The 22,403-nt window shown below is 57.3% G+C and overlaps 4 protein-coding genes across 4 annotated transcripts; 3 read left to right on the top strand and 1 right to left on the bottom strand.

Moving 5' to 3' along the window:
* Window positions 1-302: 302 nt before the first annotated feature.
* On the bottom strand, window positions 303-2,007 carry PG986_014042 (uncharacterized protein; the record flags this gene model as incomplete). Its single annotated transcript, XM_066850264.1, has 6 exons — window positions 303-697; window positions 753-1,061; window positions 1,210-1,296; window positions 1,349-1,367; window positions 1,666-1,788; window positions 1,894-2,007. 6 exons carry the CDS (start codon window positions 2,005-2,007, stop codon window positions 303-305), a joined length of 1,047 nt encoding a protein of 348 aa, XP_066692502.1.
* A 1,227-nt stretch (window positions 2,008-3,234) lies between these two features.
* PG986_014041 (uncharacterized protein) lies at window positions 3,235-11,707 on the top strand (the record flags this gene model as incomplete). Its single annotated transcript, XM_066850263.1, has 9 exons — window positions 3,235-3,408; window positions 3,489-3,633; window positions 3,702-4,309; window positions 4,366-4,401; window positions 4,461-4,605; window positions 4,661-5,542; window positions 5,610-9,904; window positions 9,980-10,798; window positions 10,859-11,707. 9 exons carry the CDS (start codon window positions 3,235-3,237, stop codon window positions 11,705-11,707), a joined length of 7,953 nt encoding a protein of 2,650 aa, XP_066692501.1.
* A 949-nt stretch (window positions 11,708-12,656) lies between these two features.
* PG986_014040 (uncharacterized protein) lies at window positions 12,657-18,174 on the top strand (the record flags this gene model as incomplete). Its single annotated transcript, XM_066850262.1, has 5 exons — window positions 12,657-13,627; window positions 13,684-15,594; window positions 15,656-16,772; window positions 16,960-17,073; window positions 18,016-18,174. 5 exons carry the CDS (start codon window positions 12,657-12,659, stop codon window positions 18,172-18,174), a joined length of 4,272 nt encoding a protein of 1,423 aa, XP_066692500.1.
* An 85-nt stretch (window positions 18,175-18,259) lies between these two features.
* Window positions 18,260-19,313, top strand: PG986_014039 (uncharacterized protein; the record flags this gene model as incomplete). Its single annotated transcript, XM_066850261.1, has 3 exons — window positions 18,260-18,487; window positions 18,721-18,894; window positions 19,128-19,313. The coding sequence occupies 3 exons, from the start codon at window positions 18,260-18,262 to the stop codon at window positions 19,311-19,313; spliced, it is 588 nt and encodes a 195-aa protein (XP_066692499.1).
* Between the last annotated feature and the right edge of the window lie 3,090 nt (window positions 19,314-22,403).

The raw sequence follows: 22,403 nt of genomic DNA, 5'->3' as shown, positions 1-22,403 counted from the left end.
GGCCATTATCAAAAGGGCAAATCCTCCGCGGCAGGATTGCATAACCCGAGACAGCGACGGCCTGCACAAAGACGGCCCGCAGTTGCGACCGTTTGATGATAACGCGAATCCATGCCCAGATACTACGGCGTTCCCCTTATTGCGAAGGTAATATAGTTCTCTTGGTTCTCAGTGGTGTCGCAATGCAGCGCGGAGGCGGAGTTTGGTGTTGGCTACGGTGGCTATCATTCCATTCATTATGCTTCAGCTATTTACTCTCTAATCCAATGCGACGCCCAGCTAAATTAGCCGTCCTTTTGCTACTAACCACGCGGCTTCTGGGCGTATACCGTGAGGCTTTTGTACCTATCAGCAAGCGTTTCTGGATACGGAAAGGGGATAGAAAAGCGACCGTACAGTGTATAAAAGCTATGTATGTTGGGTTCCTGTAGGTCGGTCCGGACCTGACGAATAAGCGCGTCTGACTCTTGGGCCGTCCAGCCGAGCACGTGGACGAACAGGTCCCGAGATAGAATCTCGATTACCGACAAGTAATTCGTGGCGGTCATACTGCCTATCCTCTGCAACGACTTGCTGTTGGGCCAGGCATTGAGCGGGACGGCGTATTTCCGCACGTGAACGCGTCGAAACCCGGCCTTCTTCAACAAGCCTTTGTAGTGGTACGGAAACGTGGCCGGTCTCCCTAATTTGCTCAGCGCTGTTGACGTGTTAGTGACTTGCGCTCAAGGCGTAACCAGTGCTGACAAGCTTACCTCGCCGGTAGGCCCTGTCCCATCTCTCAAAGGCGGTACCTTCGACCGAATGGTTCGGGCACTGGAGTACTTGCACCCACTCGGTGAACTCCGCCCAACCCCCGGGCGCCAGGTTCTCGTAGAGCGAGTCGATCACGCTCAGCGGCGGCAGCTCTCCCAGCATCCGCAGGTGGACGAAGTCGAATTGGAGCTGGAACGTCCACGCATCCGTGATATTCATTACTTGGAATCGACAGTTGGGCACTTCCGGCTGGAGAGGAATAGGTTCTAGGTCGACGCCCAGTACCTTGGAACCTGGATGTTGCTTTGCTGGTCACGAGTCAGTTCAGTCGACCGTTCTTTCCCATTGATATTCATAAGACTTGCCGAACTCCTACACGACGCTCTGGTCAGCACACGACGCCATACATCAACAATCGAGTGATACAGACCAGAGCCCATATCCCAGGCGACGCACCCAGGTCCAAGACCACTGTTGGGTCTCGAACAGGTGCAAGGTGAAGTTTTCCTTGGAAGATCTCTAGAAGCAGTCTGTGCTGAAGCTCTGAGCAGTTGTCAGCAACGTGACCGAACTTGGAGGGGGTTTCGTTCCATACCGTTTCGTTCACGCTCTACCTATAGCAAATACAAATGTCAGTGACGGAGGGCATAAACCAGAGTGTCTTGTCGCATACTTGGTCGTTGGGTAGTATTTGGTAGCCTATGGGTAAGAGTCAGCATGTCGTCTCTCGACGAGGGTTTTGCATCAACATCGACTTGCGAGTGTTAAACGTCCTGCCAAGCCTGGTGGCTACTGCCCTGAAAAAGATGGCAGCCTTGGAAGGCCCCTTGGGTCTTTTGCTGTTGCGCTATTAGCCCACTACATTGGACCTGAGTAGCCCCATCGGTAAGTGGTGTTTTGATACCGTTTCACCGGACTGCCCGGCGCGCCCTCCGGCGGGGTATCTGAATCGTCAGTGTCCACCGACGGCCAGAAGTTCTCGGCTCCGGTGATGACGGCCCCGTCCGCAGCTTCAGCGTCAGCACCAGTATGAGCCTGGACATTATTAGCCGCGGCTATATATGAGGACCGACCCCGTCTGCTCGGTTGGCGCGGTTGTACTCACGGAGGAGGCTACATGGACTGGGTGGCCTTGGTGACCCGCCAATGGAGTGGTCGCGAGCGACCCGCTGGACTCGCTCTCCGGGGGGCGGGGGGCAGCTCCTTGGTAAACAGTGGATCGGTCGAGGTGGAGGCGTTGCCGGAGCTGCCCATTGTGGTCTCTTTGGCGTCCGAGGATTCAGATTAGGTAGGCGTATTCGGTTCAGGCCGCGGTCTGTGGCTACTTGGCGGGCGAGATAAGATGCAAGAGGAAGCCCGATAGCTTTCGGCTTAAGTCCCCATTTGCTGGAAAAGGTCTGCTAGAAATCGACCGCAATATGTATGGCCTTTCCAACTCCCATGACCGGCCAACCGAGAAGCGCACGTTGGAAGGAGAGGAAAAGAAACAACGCAACGCGTCGTCTTTGCCTGCTCCCAACTGGCCGGGCTCAACCCAGTCCCGCGGTTGCCAAGAGGTCGGTTAGAAGCAACAGCCCCTGTCCGCAATTTGAACAAAGGCCAATCCCCAGGCCTTGCCCCTCTCGTCCCGCCCCACCCTCACGCTGTCGCCTGTCACCTGCAGATGTCAAAGGAATCCGGAGTAGCATTGGTATGCAGCGTGGCCAGTTCAGTCACACAACGCCGACAAGGGCTCGGACCGCCTGCTGGTCCCCTATTTCCAACAGACGTCCGTCGATGGTGCTGACCACCACGACCCTGGTGTTGCGGCGCAGTTCAAATGCGCCGCTCCCTTGTAGTCGAACATGCCTCTTGGGCCAATGTTCGTGTTTTGGCCACGCCAGCGGGACTGTGAGCCGGCGCCGTCGGTGACACCAGGACACGGCCCGAGACGCAGCCAAGTCGGCTGTTGCTCATATCTACAGTGGGCCACGAGGTCTCGCATGGCCTGACTTGTATGCACGCACGGGCGGAATGACATATGCAAAGCAACGCAAGGGGAAACTCTCTTCCTCGGGGGTGCTCTACTTGCACATCCCCCCCTTGCTGATTCAAGCTACTCGGGACGTCCTATTCGGTCGTGCATATCTGAAAGCGGTGAGTGCAATTTCGCGATGCTCGGAGCAGACGTGCAGCCGACGGAAGAAAGATGACGGTTCGGGAACCAAACCCTGGATAGGTGTGGGAGTAATGGGTGTCATCCAGGTGCCATCCGGGCTTACCCGACGTCTCGGCCAGACAGACCTACTGGGACCATGATGCCGAGGAAGCTAGGCGCCGGGCAGGTGTGTGGCAAAGTGCATGCTTCTATATATTGCTCATGTCAGCTCGTGTTCGGACGTGGCTACATACGTACATGTTTGTCAGTGGAATACTATATGTCCCCGTCGCGTACTTTCTGACCAGTCGCCGTGTATACGTCACCACCCAACAGCACAAGACATGGATGAGCCCATAGCCGTCATCGGCCTCGATGCCGTCTTTCCTGGCGATGCTGATACCGCAGAAAGGTTTTACGACTTTCTCCTTCAAGGCAGATCGGCACGTACGGCCGTGCCGGCAGATCGGTACCATGCCGAGGCGTATTGGCACCCCGACATTGAGAGGGCCGGGGCAGTAAGTGGCCATCGCCACGAGAGCTAGTGGATTCCATGCTGGGCGACCGCAGACTGATGACGAATTACTTCAATGCACAGGCTCGAAACGGCACCGGCCACTATCTGAAGCAGAATGTCGCGGCCTTTGACGCCCCTTTCTTCTCCATCACCGCCGAAGAGGCGGGAGCAATGGACCCGCAGCAGAGAGGCGTCTTGGAGGGGACCTATCGCGCCCTGGAGAATGGTAGGGATGCACAACCATACCCCCCGAAGCGCAACGTGTGCTAACTCGTGACGGCGCCGCCTCCCTAGCCGGCATCCCCATCAGCGCCGCCAAGGGCACCCAGACCGGCGTCTACGTGGGATGTTTCAGCCACGACTACCAGGGCATGCTCCAGCGCGACATCGACTCCCGCTCTAAGTACTCGGGCCTCGGGACGAGCGCGAGCATCCTGAGCAACCGCGTCTCCTGGTTCTACGACCTGCGCGGGCCCAGCGTCACCATCGACACGGCCTGCTCGAGCAGTCTCGTCGCGGCGCACCAGGCCTGCCTGGACCTGCAAGTCAAGGAGACGTCCATGGCCATCGCGGCGGGGTGCAACCTGATCCTGTCGCCCGACTCGACCCTCGAGCTCGACGCGCTCGGCGTCCTCAGTCCGGATGGCACCTCCTACAGCTTCGATTCCCGGGCCAATGGGTACGGACGCGGCGAAGGCTTCGGCACCGTCGCTCTCAAGCGGGTGTCGGACGCCATCCGCGACGGCAACACGATCCGGGCCGTGATCCGCGGCTCCGCGGTCAACCAGGACGGACGGTCTCCGGGGATTTCCCAGCCGACCAAGGCCGCCCAGGCCGCGCTGATGAAGCATGTCTACTCCAAAGCTGGCCTGGATCCATCGCTGACACGGTTCTTTGAAGCGGTAATTCTCGCTTCATCTCAAACTCCCTTTATTTGATGCTGACGACTTTCTTGCAGCACGGCACGGGCACCATGATCGGGGACCCCATTGAGGTCAGTCACGAATTTCCCCCTTTCCACGTAGTTTGACATGCCATACTGACCGATGGCAGGCCGGCGCCATTGCCGGGATGTTCTCGGTACACCGATCCAAAGAGCAACCCCTCTACGTCGGAGCTTTGAAAAGCAATATTGGCCATCTGGAAGGCGCCGCCGGAATCGCCTCGGTCATAAAGGGGGTTCTCACACTTGAGAAAGGTATCAATGAATCAGTCACCATCCTCTTCGAACCACATATTCTGATACTGGTCAGGTGTAATTCCCCCAAATGCCAACTTTGGACATCGAAACCCAGCGATCCTGGATGAATGGAACCTCGAATTCCCAACTAAACCATACGCTTGGCCGGAGACAGAAGGCGGACTGCGGCGCATGTCCATCAACTCCTTCGGCTTCGGCGGCACCAACGCCCACATGGTCCTGGACGATGCCGCACACTATCTCCGAAGCCATCGACACGCAAGATCGGACGAGTCCAGCTCCGAGTCGTCCAGTCAGCTTGGTAGCTTCAAGGACTCCGGCGTCGCTTCCGAAGTCGACTCCGGATCGGAGCCACACACTCCAATCAACCCCAGCATCGACGGAAGTTTGCAAACAGCGGAGCGGGTCGCGGTGAACCTCGGAGCCGAGCCCTGTCACCATCATAAGACTGAGTACAAGACCCCGGCCGCGAGCCCTGCTGAACAAGCCATTTCTCAAACAGTCGCCAGTCTCCCGCAATCGTCGTCGCGCATATTTGTCTGGTCAGCCCAGGACAAGGCTGGAACCACACGGTTGCGAGACCTCCATCGCGCCTATGCAGTCTCCAAAAGGGAACTCGGTTTATCCGAGGAGCAAGAATCAAATCTTCTTCGGGATCTGAGTTACACGCTCGTATCGCATAGGACCCACCACGACTGGCGGTCGTTCAGTATCGCACAGACAATCAGAGATCTATGCCAGTCGTCTGATGAGAGTGACATCTCCGGAACCTCGCGTATCCATTCCGACCCCCAGCTCGCACTCGTGTTCACCGGGCAGGGAGCGCAGTGGCCCGCCATGGGTAGGGAGCTGTTCGAATATCCGGTCTTCAAGAATAGCTTGCTAGAGGCGGATCACCATCTTTCGAAACTTGGGTGCCCGTGGTCTTTGATTGGTACGTACACGGCGATGGTCATCGTTTCATGCATATCGCGCCAGGCTTTACTGACAGAACAATCTAGATGAACTACTGGATACTACCGAGTTGTCAAATATTAATGATCCCATTTACTGCCAGCCGATATGTACCGCTCTGCAGGTAGCACTTGTGGACCTGTTGGAGTACTGGGGCGTTGTCGCCCGCGCAGTCATTGGGCATTCATCCGGCGAGATTGCGGCGGCGTACGCGGCAGGCCGCCTGTCCAAGCACGCCGCATGGAAGATTTCCTACTTTCGTGGATATCTCTCTGGGCAACTATGCAGCTCGGAGTCGCAGCTGCAAACGACCATGGCCGCCGTGGGGCTGGACGCGAGCCAATGTGCTCGGTACATCGACAAAGTACAAGCTCTGGAGCTGACCCCTGGCGGCGGCCTCGAGGTTGCATGCATGAACAGCCCCCAAAGCCACACCATCAGCGGGACCATCGTCGAGATTGACTCGCTGATGGCAATGCTGCAAGATGAAGGCATCTTCGCGCGGAAGCTGAACGTGTCGATTGGCTACCACTCGCGTTTCATGGTCCCCGCCGCGGACGAGTATGCAATACTTATTGGAGACATTGAGGGTAGACAGACACCCTTGGCCATCCTGCCTCACTTCTTCTCTTCAACTTACGGTAGCTCCAACTTTGATCTCTCGGAACTACAGCAAGCTTCATACTGGGTGAAGAACCTTGTTTCACCAGTCCGGTTCAATGAGGCCGCCGCAATGATGCTAAAGGAAGACGCCACTGAGCTGTCTTCATGTGGCAGCACAGGCTCCATAACAGACATTCTTGAGATTGGCCCCCACGGCGCATTGCGGGGACCCCTGAATAGTATCATGAAGCATCAAGGCAGCGAGAAACCCGCGACCTATCAGTCAATATTAACGCGCAACAAGTCCGCTCGAGCGACAGCCCTCGAATCTATAGCAACTCTTTTCTGTCGCGGACACGACATTGAATTGACAACTGTCAGCCAATGCGGCCCCGAACGTCATCCCGCCAACATGCTCACCGACCTCCCGCCCTACCCCTTTAACCACACCAAGCAGTACTGGTCCGAGTCGCGGCTCGGAAAGAACTTTCGCTGCCCCTCCGCGGGCCGTCACGAGTTGCTTGGTCGGCCCCTGATTGACGACATGGGCACCCAGGCTCCCAAGGTGTGGCGTAACTGGATCCGGATTTCCGAGAGCCCCTGGCTGCTCGACCATAAGGTCGACGGGGAGGTCTTGTACCCGGCGGCAGGCATGCTGGTCATGGCCATCGAGGCCACTCGTCAAGTGAGCGGCAGTGATGACAGGTCTGCCCCAAAGGCACTCCGCATGAAAGATGTCTCGTTCCATCTCGCGTGCCGGATCCCGGACGACTCCAAGAGCGGTGTGGAAGCCTACTTCTCTCTGGCACCTCCCCGAACCAGCGGCCTAGCTAACAGGTCTGGTTGGAGTGAGTTCCAGTTCCTTTCCAGGGAAGAAGACAGTTCCGAATGGAGAGAACATTGCCGTGGTTTCGTGCAACTCGAATATGATTCTGTCCCCACCGCCGTCGACAACGGGCTGGATGCAAACCTATTTCAGGAGGCTATCCGCCATGAAGTCAACGAAACCAGACAACTGTGTGTGCAAAGGCACACGAGCCGTGAGGTCTATAACGCACTAAAGATTTCCGGCCTCGAGTACGGAGCGGCGTTCAGGGCTATCGGGCAAGCATATACTGCTGGGCCTGGAGATCGGACACGTGTGCATGTACTGGTGGACAATGCGGTTCCGAAGCTGCTCCCGTCTATGCCACATCAGTATGTTCAGCCACACATGATACATCCGACAACGCTTGATGGGGTAATACAGGCCAGCCTGGTGCCCCTAGTGCTGGGCCCAAGTGCGATCAGACGGCCTTTGGTGCCTACACTCCTGGACGAGTTGTGGATAGCGACATCTGATCACCACGACTCATACTCCGTTTCGGGCACAACCGTAATGAATAATGGCCCAGAAGCAATCCTGGATATCAGCGCCCTAGATGAGCAGTCCGGCGAGCCCATGATCAAAGCCGTTCTACGCGCAACCCCTTTGCCAAGCCAGAATCCCATATCGGACCGCGGCCAGGAGAAGCCACTCGCCTTCAAGGTTGAATGGAAGGCGGACCCAAGTTTCATGAGCGAGAAAGAGACAACTATGCTTTTCGAATCACCGGACCTGGCGACGGCGGAAGAAAGCCCAGCGGCTCAGAAGTCCGCCGCAAACATCACTAATGACCTGGAAACCCTCTGCAGGCTCTACCTGCGAGAGCTGCTCACCTCCACGGAACAATATTCAGCCCCGAGCACCGCTCCCCATATGCAGCAATACCTCAACTGGGCCCGGCACGAAACATCCCTATTTGAGGATGATGCCATAAACGTCAATGCGAGAATCCAAGAATTAGAGAGCAGATTTGGCTCTATACAAGCCCCCGAAGCCAAGCTAGTCATGGTCGTGGGCCGCTCCCTTCGCGACATTGTCTTCGGTCAGAAAGACGCCCTGGAAGTGGTCTTCCAAGGCAAGCTCGCCGACGACGCATACCGGCACGGCTTCGGCGCCGACCAGATCTACGCCAGACTTTGTGGATACCTGGACATACTGGCCCACAAGGAACCCGGCCTGCGCATCGTCGAGGTGGGCGCGGGCACGGGCGGAACAACAGCGCCGGTCCTCGAGTCGCTTTCCAAAGGGATCAGTGGCTGTCGCTTCAGCCACTACGACTTCACCGACATATCGCCTTCGTTCTTCGAACAGGCCAAGGAGAAGTTTGCGGGATACCCAGCGCATGACCGTATCGGCTATCGAGTTTTGAACATCGAGAAAAGCTGTGTCGATCAGGGTTTCGAGCTCGGCTCCTATGATGTTGTCATCGCGGCGAATGTGCTTCATGCCACCCGCTCCATCCAGGCAACACTGGGTCACGTCTTGCCGCTTCTCAAACCGGGCGGCAAGCTGCTTCTGTACGAGGTATCTGACCCCACAGCACTGGGGCCCTGCTTTTGCTTCGGGATATTCCCCGGCTGGTGGCTTTCGCACGAGCCGGAACGGTCCACGTCGCCCCTTTTGAGCGTTGACAGCTGGAGGTCGCACCTGAAGTTGGCCGGTTTCTCAGACCAAGTCGACAGCTTCACTTGGAGACAGTGCTCCTTCATCGTCGCCACGAAGCCAGAGCTCCCAGTGCTGCGCGACTCGATGCCCATCCATATCGTCATCAACGGCAGTTCGGAGGTGCAACAATCTGTCGCTGAGCACTTGCCCGGTTGCCTGGCCTTGGAGGCACCTGTCCCTATCCTGGATATCTCGGAAGTGCGAAGCCGGGATATCTCGTTGGGTACATGCATCCTTCCCATCGAGCTGGAGCAAGCAGTCTTGCGCAACATGACACAAGAACAGCTCGACACGATCAAATACGTCTTGAGTCACAGCAACGAGGTGGTGTGGCTTTCCAAACAAGACACCCTCGACCCGGACAAAGCGCTGATTCACGGATTCGTGAGAGTTATCAGATCCGAGTGTCCCAACCTCAAATTCACGACCGTGTCATTTGACGGTAGCATGGATTTGGAAGCAGTTGCCCGGACGACCGCCGAGATCGTGTCGAGTGCCCGAGGCGACGAGAACAGCTTCCAGGTTACCGAGGACAACACCGTGCTGATCCCTAGGATAACCGAATCCCATGACGTGGATGCTTACCTCAAAGCCCGCGTAGCGAAGGCGGACCAGCAGAACCCCGTCACAGAGCCCCTGGGCATGCACAAGAAACGCCCCCTGGCCTTGACCATTGGCACGCTAGGTTTACTGGAAACTCTCCGTTTCGAGGACGACACCCTGGCCGGCGTTCCCCTAGAGCCCGACGAGGTGGAATTCGAAGCCATGGCGTGCGGCATGAACTTCAAGGACCTGGCGTTGGCCTTGGGAAAAGTCCACGGCGACCCCTTCTCGGGCCTCGAGGCCGCCGGCATCGTCACCCGCGCCGGCCCGTCCTCGTCGTTCCGAGCGGGCGACAAGGTCTTCGGCCTGGCATACGCGGGCGGCGCCATCGGGGGCGGCTTCAAAACGCATGTCCGGAGTCGCGATGGGTTCCTTGCCCGGCTCCCAGTGGACAGCGACATGAGCTGGGCCCAGGCGGCTGGCATTCCCCTCGTGTACACTACTGTGTACGGCTGCCTTTGCGAACGGGACCCCATACGCGAGGGCGACGGTATCCTTATACATGTTGCCGCCGGCGGCGTGGGTCAAGCAGCGATTCAGATTGCCCAGAGTTTCGGGGCGGAGGTCTTTGCGACCGTGGGAAGTGTTGAGAAACGCGATTTCCTAGTAAGTTCAGCCATGATAGGACAACATGCCAAGGGCTGGTGATGATTGAGCGACATACTAACCGCACTCTGGCAGGAATCGACGTATGGCCTCGCTCGCGATCACATATTCTCAAGTCGCGATCTTACATTCAAGTCTCAAGTCCTCCGCAAGACAGGCGGTCGTGGCGTCGACATCGTGCTCAACTCGCTAGCCGGGGAGGCACTGAAGGCGTCGTGGGACTGCGTCGCTCCCTTCGGCAGGTTCATCGAGCTGGGGATAGGTGACATCGCCGCCAACTCCCAGATCGGCATGGCCAACTTCTCGCGGCATACGCGGTTCGAGTCCTTCGACCTAGCTTACCTCGCCAAACAAACGGACCCTGCCATTCAACAGCGGACGCAGCGCATGTTCCAAGGCGCGATGAACCTCGTCCTTACCAGGTTACAGGACGTCAGGGGCAAGATGCCGGTCACCGTCTTCCCCATGTCGGATGTGCTGGGAGCATTTAGGCATATGCAAGCCGCGAAGCACATCGGCAAGCTTGTGCTCGAGCCCCGAGACGACCAAGGGGTGCCAGTCCTGCCACCTCAGGCGTCAACGCCTACCTGGAAACTCCATGCTGGTGCATCTTACGTCATCTCCGGTGGGCTAGGCGGGGTAGGCAAAGCAATCGCTGAGTGGATGGTATCTCGGGGGGCTAGGTATCTGATATTGCTTTCGCGATCTGGTGCCGAGGCCCATCCCGAGAGTCAGAGTTTCGTGCAAAGCCTCGAGGCCCAGGGCATGACTGTCGCAGCACCCCCATGCGATGTAGCGTGTAATGAAACGCTCAAGAGTGTCATTCGAGAGTGTTTGGAGGTGAGGGGAATGCCGCCCATCAAAGGCTGCGTGCAGGGGTCCATGGTGTTGAAGGTAAGCCAATCTGATTGCCCTCACACACGTTCTGATAGTGATACTAAACACCATTTCTAGGACAACCTGTTTCTGGACATGTCGCTTGAAGAGTGGCAGGCTGCGATCAAGCCAAAGGTGGACGGCTCCTGGAATCTTCACCATGTCTTGGGTCCCCTGGACTTCTTTGTCCTCCTTTCGTCCGCCACAGGCATCATCGGACACCAAGAGCAGTCCAACTACGCAGCAGGCAACACTTTTCAAGACGCGCTGGCACGCTATCGCGTTTTGCAAGGCTCTCATGCGGTCTCACTTGATCTCCCAGCGGTCGCGGATGTTGGATTCGTTGCCGAGCGACCCGAGATTCTCGGATCTCTCAGAAGCCAAGGGCTGGATGTTCTCCCTCTTGCCGAACTTCTGGCAGTCCTGGACCACTGCTGCGATCCGTTACAGAGATGCCTACAGGCTGCGGACTGTAACGTGGCGCTCAGGCTGGCGCTCCCTCAGGAGTTGGAGGCAGAGGGCATCGCGACACCCCGATGCCACAAAGATCCTCTGTTCAGTCATCTGACCCAGTTAGAAAGCTCCGCCATCATGACCAAGACGCAGCAAGTCAAGCAAGAGTCGAGGCATTGCGTATTACTGGCCTCAGCAGCATCGGCAAAAGAGGCGCACAGGATTGCACTCCACGCGATCCTCCTCAAGCTCGCGCGCATCTTGAGCGTGGAGCCGGAAGCGCTCGACCCGTCCAAGCCGCTGCACGCCCTGGGCATCGATTCGCTCGTCTCCGTCGAACTCCGGTCGTGGCTCGCCAAGGAACTGGGGGTTCAGATGACGGTGCTGGAGATGACTAGCAAGGCCAGCGTGCGGCACCTGGCGGAGACGGCGGTGGCGCGGAGTCAGTACAAGCCAAGGTTTCAGGGAGACTGAGTGCCTGTGATGGATGCAGTATGTCTACCCGGTTTAGGAAGGTCATGCTAGGCGGGCCAAAACTTCTCGATGCGCGTGAACATATCTTTTCAACAACCACTTTCAATGTTCATTCAAGTCTCTGCATTTCATTTCTATCCGATATTGGAAGATTGTAACATGAGCTTGGAAACCCCTATCTAAAAGTACATTGATCGATCAAGACCAAAACGGATGTGAGACTCGAAAAGATGTCCCACGAAAAGATGTCTCATCTACTAGTACATCAGGCAGTGAATCGTTGCATTCATGCTCGGGGTCGGAGCCTTCAGAACAACCAGTCATGCGGTCTTCGGAAGGCCTCTCAAGCTGTTCGTCATGCCACTTTTGGGATCGACGCAAGGCGCTGGTCTGGTCTGGATATAAGAACCAACCCTCGGCCAAGGAAGAGCGGTACTGTTCGCGGGTAAGCTCGCCTGAATCCGGAAAATGCGATATGCTCGCGGCAGAGGAACGGGGATAGAATCGTTGATCGTCAAAAAAACACCCAGGCTCGTTGTTGGTATATTCTTCTCTTTAGTTGGGGGTAGTCCGAAGAGATACGAGGGTAAAGCATTCGGTACATCTCAGGGCCTTGCTGATAGTCCTCATCATTCCAATGATCGCCGTCATGACCTAGGCCCTATTCCACCGGCCGTTCTTCGTGAACGTATGCCCATTTGGCGTAGGGTAAGCGTCGCGCACGGGCCCGTTCCCGTAGGACGGCTTCACGTAGGACGGCGCGCGTCGATTGGCGCGCGCGCACGCCCCCGGGGGGCCCACGTGGGGTTGGGGTTGGGGCGGCGTGGTCGAGCTGGTGTGGTTCTTTTTCTTCGGCTTGGTTCATTGGGAAAGAAAAAAAAACAAAAAACAAAAACAAAACAACGACAACAAGAACAAAGCCAGAAAAAAAAAAAAAAAAAAAAACGACATGGCGACCCCGAATGGAGACAACAGTAACGACGACGACGACGACGACGACGACGACGGCGCGCAGGCGGCGGTCGCCTTCGACCGGCCCCGAGGGGTCGTGCTCTGCCTCTTGTGCGGCGTGGGCGTGGGCGCGGCGGCGGCGCACTTCCGCAACCGGCACCGGTTCACGGGCGCGCGGCTCCAGCGGGTGCTGGCGCGATGCGGGTCGGTCGAGGGCGGCGCGCGCGATCCCGCGACGGTCGCGCTCCCAGCGGACGGGGGCGCGGCGGTCGAAGGGCTCGCGCGGCTCGCCGGCTACGCGTGCGCGCGGGATGGGTGCGCGTACCGGACGGTAAACTACAACAACATGCGGCACCACGCCCGAAAGGCGCCGCACGCCGACGCGGCGGACGGGCGTACGAGTCCCGGCTGGACGCGGGTCACGCTGCAGTCGTATACGCCGGGGCGGCACGCGCGGTATTGGATTGTCGCCGCCGACGACGACGACGACGACGACGATAACGACGACGACGACGAAGAGAAACAGGACGGCGAAGGCAGCGGCGAACCGGGCGACGGCTGGGAGCAAATGCTCGCGGCGTACAGCACGCAGCTAGCCGCCGAGGAAGCGGCGCAACGCCGTGTCGCCGAAGCGCCCGCGGGACTCGACGGCGACTCGGTCTGGGTGCGCGAGATGGGCTGGGCGCGGCACCTAGCCGGGAAGGACCTCGTGGCGCTGTACGAGGCGAGCGCTGGCCCGGTTTCGCGGGCGGTTCGGGCGAAACTACGCGACCGCGGCGCGCGGGCGGAGCAGGCGCGGCTGGCGCGGCTCGCGGGCGCGTTCGACGGCGAGGTGGCGCGGTCGCTCGAGCGGGTGGCGTGGGTCCCGCACGAGACGCTTCGCTGGCTCGAGAGCATCGACCCGAGCAAGCCGGCGGGCCGGCCGTTCCGCGCGAAGGAACACGCCGACACGATGACCCGGTACCGGGGGTACTGGCAGCGTTATCTCTGCTACTGCGTGCGGGCGCACGGGCTCGGGCGCCAAGAGGCGGAGGCGCAGCGGGGGTCCGATTCGCGGACCGGCAGTGGGACGCGTTGGCCGACGTCGTCGACGCGCTCGAGGAGGAAGAGGAGAAGGAGGAGGAAGACGACGCCGCCGACGGCGAAGGCCGGGACGCGCGGGGGCTGTTGGGCCGCGCCGTTTTCCAGTTCTGCGTTTACTCGCTTCAGCAGAAACTCGGGGGCCGGATTTTCGAGAGCCCGCTGCTGCACTTCGCCGCCGTACTCGGGATCGACGTCGAGCGGCGGGCGTGGCGGGCGGCGAAGAACTACACGAACCAGCTCGCGGGGCTGCTCTGGTGCGGGCGGGTGTTGCTGCTCGAGGCGGCGTTCGAAGGCCAGCCGGACGACGCCGAGGCGGTTGACGTCGACGCCGTCGAGCACTTTAAGCAGGAGCACCGGGCGTGGCTCGCGGACGGCTCGCACACGCCGGTCAGCACGATCGTGCGCTGGATGGCGTACGGGAAAGGGTTCCGCCGGCAGGAGGGCGGGACGTCGGCGGTGCGGTGGGAAACGGGGCCGGAGAAGGAGATCTTGTACTACTTCGGCCAGCGGATCCGGCTCGGGGCGTTCCGGCAGGGGGCGTGCGCCGTCGTCGACGAGGCCGAGGCGCTGTTGGGCGAGCTTTGCTTCGGCGGCTGGGGCGCGCTGGCGGCCTCGCTGGATCTCGCACGCGTCGTCGATACCGTGATGTTCGAAGGGGCCGGCCGGTCGTTTGCGACGCACGAGGCGAACCGCTGGCTGCGGCCGGGCCACGCGCGGCTGGCCGAGCTCGCGCGCGCGGCGTTGTGGGACGGCAAGCGACGGCGGTGGCGGAACGGACCGGTACGGGAGTGGCTCGGCCGGCTCCAGGCCTTCCGGCGCGCCCACCTCGTGAACACGCACGTTTGGGGCGGACAGCCCGGCCGCGGCCCGGAGATCATGACGCTGCGGCACGGCGATACGCAGCAGCTGCTCCGGAACGTCTTCGTACTCGACGGGGAAGTTATGCTCGTGACGGACCGCGATAAGAACAAGGCGATCCGGGGCATCGGCCGGAAGGTGGCGCGGTTTCTGCCGGCGCGCCTCGGCAAGATGATGGTCGCGTACGTCGTCTGGCTGCTCCCGTTCGAGCGGTTCGTGGAGACGCAACCCGGCGTGCAGGGGGCGGCGCCGGCGCTCGCCCCGCTACTCTGGAGGGACGGGCGGGTGGGGGCGTGGCAGACGGCCGAGCTCAGCAAGCAGCTCGTGCGCGTGACGGGCCAGCACGTGGGGGTCGAGCTGTCGGTGGCCGATTACCGGCACGTGGCGATCGAGCTGGGGCGGACGGTCCGCGGGCTCGTCGTGCGGCAGCTCGAGGTCGATCTCGCCGGCGACGACGACCGGGGCGGCGACGGGGCGACGGTCGAGGACGCGGCCACGGGGGAGGCACGCAAAGGGGCGCGGTTCGAATCGGTATGGGATCTGCAGGCCACGCACGGCAGCGCGGTAGCGCGGCAGCACTACGCCGTCGACGTCCGGTTCCCGAACCAGCTCCAGCCGCAGATGGTAGCGAACTTCCGCGAAATCAGCCGGCTCTGGCACCGCTACCTCGAACACGGCAATAACGGCGTCGATTTTCACGGCAAGAACGGCGTCGATTCTCACGGCGGCCACGGCGAGGAAGCCCCGAAAAAGCGACGTCGCAGCACGCACGAGCAAGCGGACGAAGATCCTATTACGGCCACGACGCCGGCGGCGAAGCGGTCCGAACCTACGCCCGACCCCGCGGCCGAACGGCGGCAACAAAAAGCCGACGGCGCGCTTAAAACGCTACTAGGCAACGGGGCGCGTTGGCGGTCGGCGGAGCAGGAAGACGCGGCTCGTCGGGTGCTAGCGCTAAAAGGAAACGCCGTGTTAATCGTTGTGCTCCCCTACCGGTGCGGGCAAGAGCGTACTATTTTTGTTGCCGGCGGTACCCGCTATGCACGCGGGGGTAAGTCTCGTCGTCGTCCCGTTTACCGCGCTGATTAACGACCTCGTGCGGCGCGCAACGGACGCCGGGCTAGACTGCTTACATTGGCAGCCGGCCGAGGTCGAAGGGCGCGACGAACAAGCCCGGGTCGCGCGGCTCGTCGTCGTAAGCGCCGACGTCGCGACGAGCAGCGAGTTTCTCGCGTACGCGGACAGCTTACGCGCGAGGCGGCTGCTTCGGCGTATTTTCGTCGACGAGTGCCATACCGTGCTGATGGACGCCGCGTACCGGCCGCGGCTCGAAGAGCTCCGGGAGCTCCACCGGTTCGACTGCCCCGTGGTGCTGCTCACGGCGACGCTGCCGGTGCGGCTCGAACGCGCGTTCCGGCAGGCGATGCTAGCTGAGGAGGCCGCGATCGTACGGGCGCCGACGACGAAGCGGAACATCCGATACCGCGTTACGACGGTTACGCCGGGCCCGACGGCGGTCGAGGACGAGGTAGTACGTACCGTGATCCGGCTACAGCGCCGCTGGCGGGACGACGAAAAGGGGGTGATATACTGCCGAACCCAGCAAGCGTGTGAGGCGTTAGCGGACAAGGTCGGCTGCGCGTTTTACCACAGCGGCGTGGACGAGGCAACGCGGCAGGCGCGGCTCGAGGCGTGGATACAAAGGAAGGCCGACAACCACTGGATCGCGGCTACGACAGGGCTAGGGACGGGGGTCGACGTCCAGGGGATCGTGGCGGTGGTACACGCGGGGCTACCGTACGGGCTAGTCGACTTCGCGCAGCAAACGGGCCGGGGCGGGCGGCGGGAGGGCGAGACGGTCGATTCGGTCGTCGTTTGGGACGGGCGGGCGGCGTGGCAAGCCCCGCAGAGCAGCGACGTCGAGCAGCTCAACCGGCAGGCGATGACGTGGTTCGTACAGAGCGTTGACTGCCGGCGGGTAGGGCTGGGGACGTTTCTCGACGGGCAGGGCCTAGACTGCGCGGGGGTTCGAGGAGACGCGTGCGACCGTTGCGAACGTCAAGGACAGGGTCCGGGTCAGGGCCCGGGCCTAAGTCTAAGTGAGGGCCGGCTCCAGCGGTGGTACCGGCAGAAGTACGAGGCCGACCGGGTATTACAACGTTGGCTAGACGAGGTACGGGGAGGGAAATGCCCGGTCTGTTTTATAAAGTGGCAACAACGAGGACGGCCGGCCGAGCTTAAAAAAAATCTCGCACGCATTTACGTCGTGCCGTACGATCCCGGCGGCCGCGTATAGCGCGTGGCGAGAGAAGCTGCGATTCGGCGAGTATAGCTGCTGTTACCGCTGTGGGCTACCGCAGGCGTGGTGTACAGGAGCGGAGGGCGAAGGGGTGGCCGGGGGCGGGTGTCCGTGGATCGACACGGTGCTCCCGGTAGCGATGCTCGTCGGGACGAGCCAGTCGCTACAGAGGCTGGTACGAGAAGCGTTCGATATAGACGCGAGCGACGAAGCGTATACCGGGTGGCTTTGCCGAACGCGGCGGGTAGACGGGGTAGTTGCTACGAACGCTTTCGCGACGTGGCGAGCGATTATATTGTCGTGTTTTTAGCCTTTATTTTTCGAGTTTTATTTTTTTTCTTAGCCCGGTTCGATGAATTGCTTTCGTATTAACCTTGTGTACTCGTTGTTGAGAGCGAAATCTAGAGCTTTTATGTCGTTGATGTTAGCTTTTTTGCGGTCTTAATCCTGGTCCTAGCCGTGGTGGTCCTGGTGGTCCTGGTGGTCCTGGTCCTGGTTGTTCCAGGGTAGGTACAGGGTAGCTCCAAGGTAGGTACAGGGTAGCTACAGGGTAGCTATAAGGTAGCTTTAGTATTTTATGGTGGTCCTAATTGTGTTAATTTAATTCTTAGATAAACATAAGTGGTGTCATTCTGTCCGGAGTTGTCTGTTCCACGGACTCGGGCTATAAGCTCGTTGATGTTAGCCGTCGTGGTCTCGGCCGTGGTGGTCCTGGTGGTGGTGGTCCTGGTGGTGGTGGTCCTAATTGTTCCAAGGTAGCTCTAGGGTAGCTATAGGGTAGCTCTGATATTTTATAGTAGTCCTGGTCCTAGTAGTCCTAGTTATATAAAATCTACGATTTTTATGCCGTTGCTCCGTTTAACGTTCGCTCGAGGGCGATATCCTTTCTAACGATGGATCTTGGAATACGGGTTTGAGTCGGCCTTTGGGTTTAAAACGGCGCGGTGGTCCTGGCCGTGGTGGTCCTGGTTGTTCCAGGGTAGGTACAGGGTAGCTACAGGGTAGCTTAAATCTTTTATGGTGGTCTTATTCTTAATGGTTCTAGTTGAGTTTCTTTTTTATCTTAGCCCGGTTCGATGTATTCTTCTCGTATCGACTTTGTTAACTCGTTGTCGAGAGTGAAATCTACGGCTTTCATGTTGTTGATGTTGGCCTTTTTGCGGTCCTGGTCCTGGTGGTGATGGTGGTCCTGGTCCTGGTGGTCCTGGTCCTGGTGGTCCTGGTGGTGTTAGTCCTGGTGGTCCTGGTGGTGGTGGTTTTAGTTGCTCTAGGGTAGCTACAGGGTAACTAAAGGGTAGCTACAAGGTAGCTTTAATATTTTATGGTGGTCCTAATTGTGTTAATTTCATTTTTAGATAAACATGAGTGGTGTCATTCTGTCCGGAGTTGTCTGTTCCACGGACTCGGGCTGTAAGCTCGTTGATGTTGGCCGTGGTGGTCTCGGCCGTGGTGGTCCTGGTGGTGGTGGTCCTGGTGGTGGTGGTCTTGGTGGTGGTGGTCCTGGTGGTGGTGGTCTTAGTCGTGGTAGTCCTAGTCGTGGTAGTCCTGGCCGTGGTGGTTTTGGCCGTGGTGGCCCTAATTATTTTAGGGTAACTATATAAGAAGCTCGACTATGTCTAGATATCCTATGAGGGAAGCGAGCATTAAAGGAGTTGCTCCGTTCGACGTTCGTGACTCGAGTAACTCTTGTTCTCTTTACCGGTAAAAGAAGGGTAGTGCGGCGTGCGGGAGATTTCAAAGTAGTTACAGGGTAGTTACAGGGTAATTACAGGGTAGCTTTAGTTTTTTATGGTGGTCTTAATTGTGTTAATTTAATTCTTAGACAAACATGAGTGGTGTCATTCTGTCCGGAGTTGTCTGTTCCACGGACTCGGGCTGTAAGCTCGTTAATGTTGGCCGTGGTGGTCCTGGTCGTGGTGGTCCTGGTCGTGGTGGTCCTAGTCGTGGTAGTCCTGGCCGTGGTAGTCTTAGCCGTGGTGGCCCTAATTATTTTAAGGTAGCTATATAAAAAGCTCGACTATGTCCAAATATCCCATGAGGGAAGCGAACATTAAAGGAGTTGCTCCGTTCGACGTTCGTGACTCGAGTAACTCTTGTTCTCTTTACCGGTAAAAGAAGGGTAGTGCGGCGTGCGGGAGATTTCAAAGTAGTTACAGGGTAGTTACAGGGTAATTACAGGGTAGCTTTAGTTTTTTATGGTGGTCTTAATTGTGTTAATTTAATTCTTAGACAAACATGAGTGGTGTCATTCTGTCCGGAGTTGTCTGTTCCACGGACTCGGGCTGTAAGCTCGTTAATGTTGGCCGTGGTGGTCCTGGTCGTGGTGGTCCTGGTCGTGGTGGTCCTAGTCGTGGTAGTCCTGGCCGTGGTAGTCTTAGCCGTGGTGGCCCTAATTATTTTAAGGTAGCTATATAAAAAGCTCGACTATGTCCAAATATCCCATGAGGGAAGCGAACATTAAAGGAGTTGCTCCGTTCGACGTTCGTGACTCGAGTAACTCTTGTTCTCTTTACCGGTAAAAGAAGGGTAGTGCGGCGTGCGGGAGATTTCAAAGTAGTTACAGGGTAGTTACAGGGTAATTACAGGGTAGCTTTAGTTTTTATGGTGGTCTTAATTGTGTTAATTTAATTCTTAGACAAACATGAGTGGTGTCATTCTGTCCGGAGTTGTCTGTTCCACGGACTCGGGCTGTAAGCTCGTTAATGTTGGCCTTTTGTAGTCCTGGTGCTGGTGGTCCTGGCCTTGGTGGCCCTGGCCGTGGTGGTCCTGGCCGTGGTGGTCCTGGCCGTGGTGGTCCTGGCTGTAAATGGAGAATAAACGTCGGCTAAAGTTACGAAACTAAATAATATATCTAAAACTCGGTTAGCATTGCATTCTTGTAATCCAGGTACCTAAGTGTGGTGATATGTGGATGTTAAGGTGGATAGTAGATAGACGGGCATTAGTGGTAATGGGAAGAAGTGGCGATAAAAACGAACTATAAGAACTAACTTACCTCTCAATAATGTAAAACGCAGTGGGTGTTACGAGTGGAGTATCGAATGGGATAGAAAGGGCGTGGTGATCGTGGTGGTGGTGGTCCTGGTGGTGGTAGTCTTGGCCGTGGTGGTTTTAGTTGCTCTAGGGTAGCTACAGGGTAGCTACAAAGTAGCTTTAGTATTTTATAGTGGTCCTAATTGTGTTAATTTAATTCTTAGACAAATATGAGTGGTGTCATTCTGTCCGGAGTTGTCTGTTCCGCGGACTCGTGTTGTAAGCTCGTGGATGTTGACCTTTTTGTAGTCCTGGCCGTGGTGGTCCTGGCCGTGGTGGCCTTGGCCGTAGTGGCCTTGGCCGTGGTTGTTTTAGTTGCTCCAGGGTAGCTACAGGGTAGCTACAGGGTAGCTCTAGTATTTTATAGTGGTCCTGGTAGTGGTAGTCCTGGTGGTGGAAACGAACCATGAGAACTAACTTACCTCTCAATAATATAAAACGCAATGGGTATTGCGAGTGGAGTATTAAATAGGACAGAAAAGGCGTGGTGATCGTGGTGCTAATTGCGTAAGGAGCGGATTAATAGCCCTAGCCGTGGTGGTCTTAATCGCTTTAGTGTAGCTATAGGGTAGCTATATAGTAGTTTAAGTATGTTATGGTGGTCTTAATTGTGTTAATTTAATTCTTAAATAAACATAAGTGGTGTTATTCTGTCCGGAGTTGTCTGTTCCACGGACTCGGGCTGTAAGCTCGTTAATATTAGCCGTGGTGGTCCTAGTGGTGGTAATCCTAGCTATAAATAGAAAATAAACGTCGGCTAAAGTTGCGAAACTAAATAATACATCTAAAACTCGGTCAGCATTACATTCCTACAATCCAGGTACCTAAGTGTGGTGATATATAAATGTTAAGGTGGCCGTAGTAGTCCTGGCCGTGGTGGTCCTAGCCGTGGTGGTCCTGGCCGTGGTGGTCCTGGCCGTGGTGGTAGTGGCGATAGAAACGAACTATAAGAACTAACTTACCTCTTAACAATGTAAAACGCAGTGGGTATTGCGAGTAGAGTATTAAATAGGATAGAAAAGGCGTGGTGATCGTGGTGCCAATTGCGTAAAAAGCGGATTGAGGGCTACGACAGTTCCCTACCGAAGTTTATGAGTTTGTGTGGTACATGAAATTATTTTGGCGAAGGCTCCATTAAGCTTAAAGTCTATTGGATAAAGCTTATGTAAAAGGCGAAGGTAGTTGTAACTTTACCTAGGCTACCTCGGCAGGAGAGCTGTGTACAGGTTCACGATGCGATTCGAGCGCAAGGTCCTGTATACGGTAGGAAGACGGAGATGCGTGGTGATGAGAGGAGTGTTGCTCTAAATGAAGGAGGAGAGCCCGGTGACTCCCTAGGCCCTATTCCGCCCGGTTGGCGTAGGGTTCGCGTCGCGCACGGGCCCGTTCCCGTAGGACGGCTTCACGTAGGACAGCGCGGCCGGATTGGCCGGTCGCGGCCCCGCCCTACTTAGGGTAGTTTTATAGGGTGGTGGGGCCCTGCAATTTGCGGAGCTGGCCCGTCGGAAAGGATAATAACGACGACAACCCGTTGGTTTGCGAAGCTGGCCCGTTGGAGACGATAATAACGACGACGACAACCCGTCGGTTTGCGGAGCTGGCCCGTCGGAGACGAAATATTTTATATAGGGTGGTGGGACCCGTCGGTTTTGCGAAGCTGGTCCGTCGGAGACAATTAATAATAACGACAACGATAACCCGTTAGTTTACGAAGCTGGCCCGTCGGAAATAGAATAGTTTTTATAAAGTAGTAAAACCCGTTGGTTTTGCGAAGCTAACCCGTTAGAGGCGATAATGATAACGACGACAACCCGTTGGTTTGCGAAGCTGGCCCGTTGGAGACGATAATAACGACGACGACAACCCGTCGGTTTGCGGAGCTGGCCCGTCGGAGACGAAATATTTTATATAGGGTGGTGGGACCCGTCGGTTTTGCGAAGCTGGTCCGTCGGAGACAATTAATAATAACGACAACGACAACCCGTCGGTTTGCGGAGCTGGCCCGTCGGAGACGAAATATTTTATATAGGGTGGTGGGACCCGTCGGTTTTGCGAAGCTGGTCCGTCGGAGACAATTAATAATAACGACAACGACAACCCGTCGGTTTGCGGAGCTGGCCCGTCGGAGACGAAATATTTTATATAGGGTGGTGGGACCCGTCGGTTTTGCGAAGCTGGTCCGTCGGAGACAATTAATAATAACGACAACGACAACCCGTTGGTTTGCGAAGCTGGCCCGTTGGAGACGATAATAACGACGACGACAACCCGTCGGTTTGCGAAGCTGGCCCGTCGGAAACGAAATAGGTTTTATAAAATAGTAAAACCCGTCGGTTTTGCGAAGCTGGTCCGTCGGAGACAATTAATAATAACGACAACGACAACGATAAGGTTAGGGTTAGGGTTAGGGTTAGGGTTAGGGTTAGGGTTAGGGTTAGGTTAGGGTTAGGGTTAGGGTTAGGGTTAGGGTTA

This window comes from Apiospora aurea, assembly GCF_038362705.1.
Source record: "Apiospora aurea strain CBS 24483 chromosome Unknown utg000010l_segment0_segment0, whole genome shotgun sequence".
NCBI lineage: Eukaryota > Fungi > Ascomycota > Sordariomycetes > Amphisphaeriales > Apiosporaceae > Apiospora > Apiospora aurea.
Note: the sequence above shows the minus strand (reverse complement) of the source record. Positions and strands in the feature narration are given on the sequence as shown.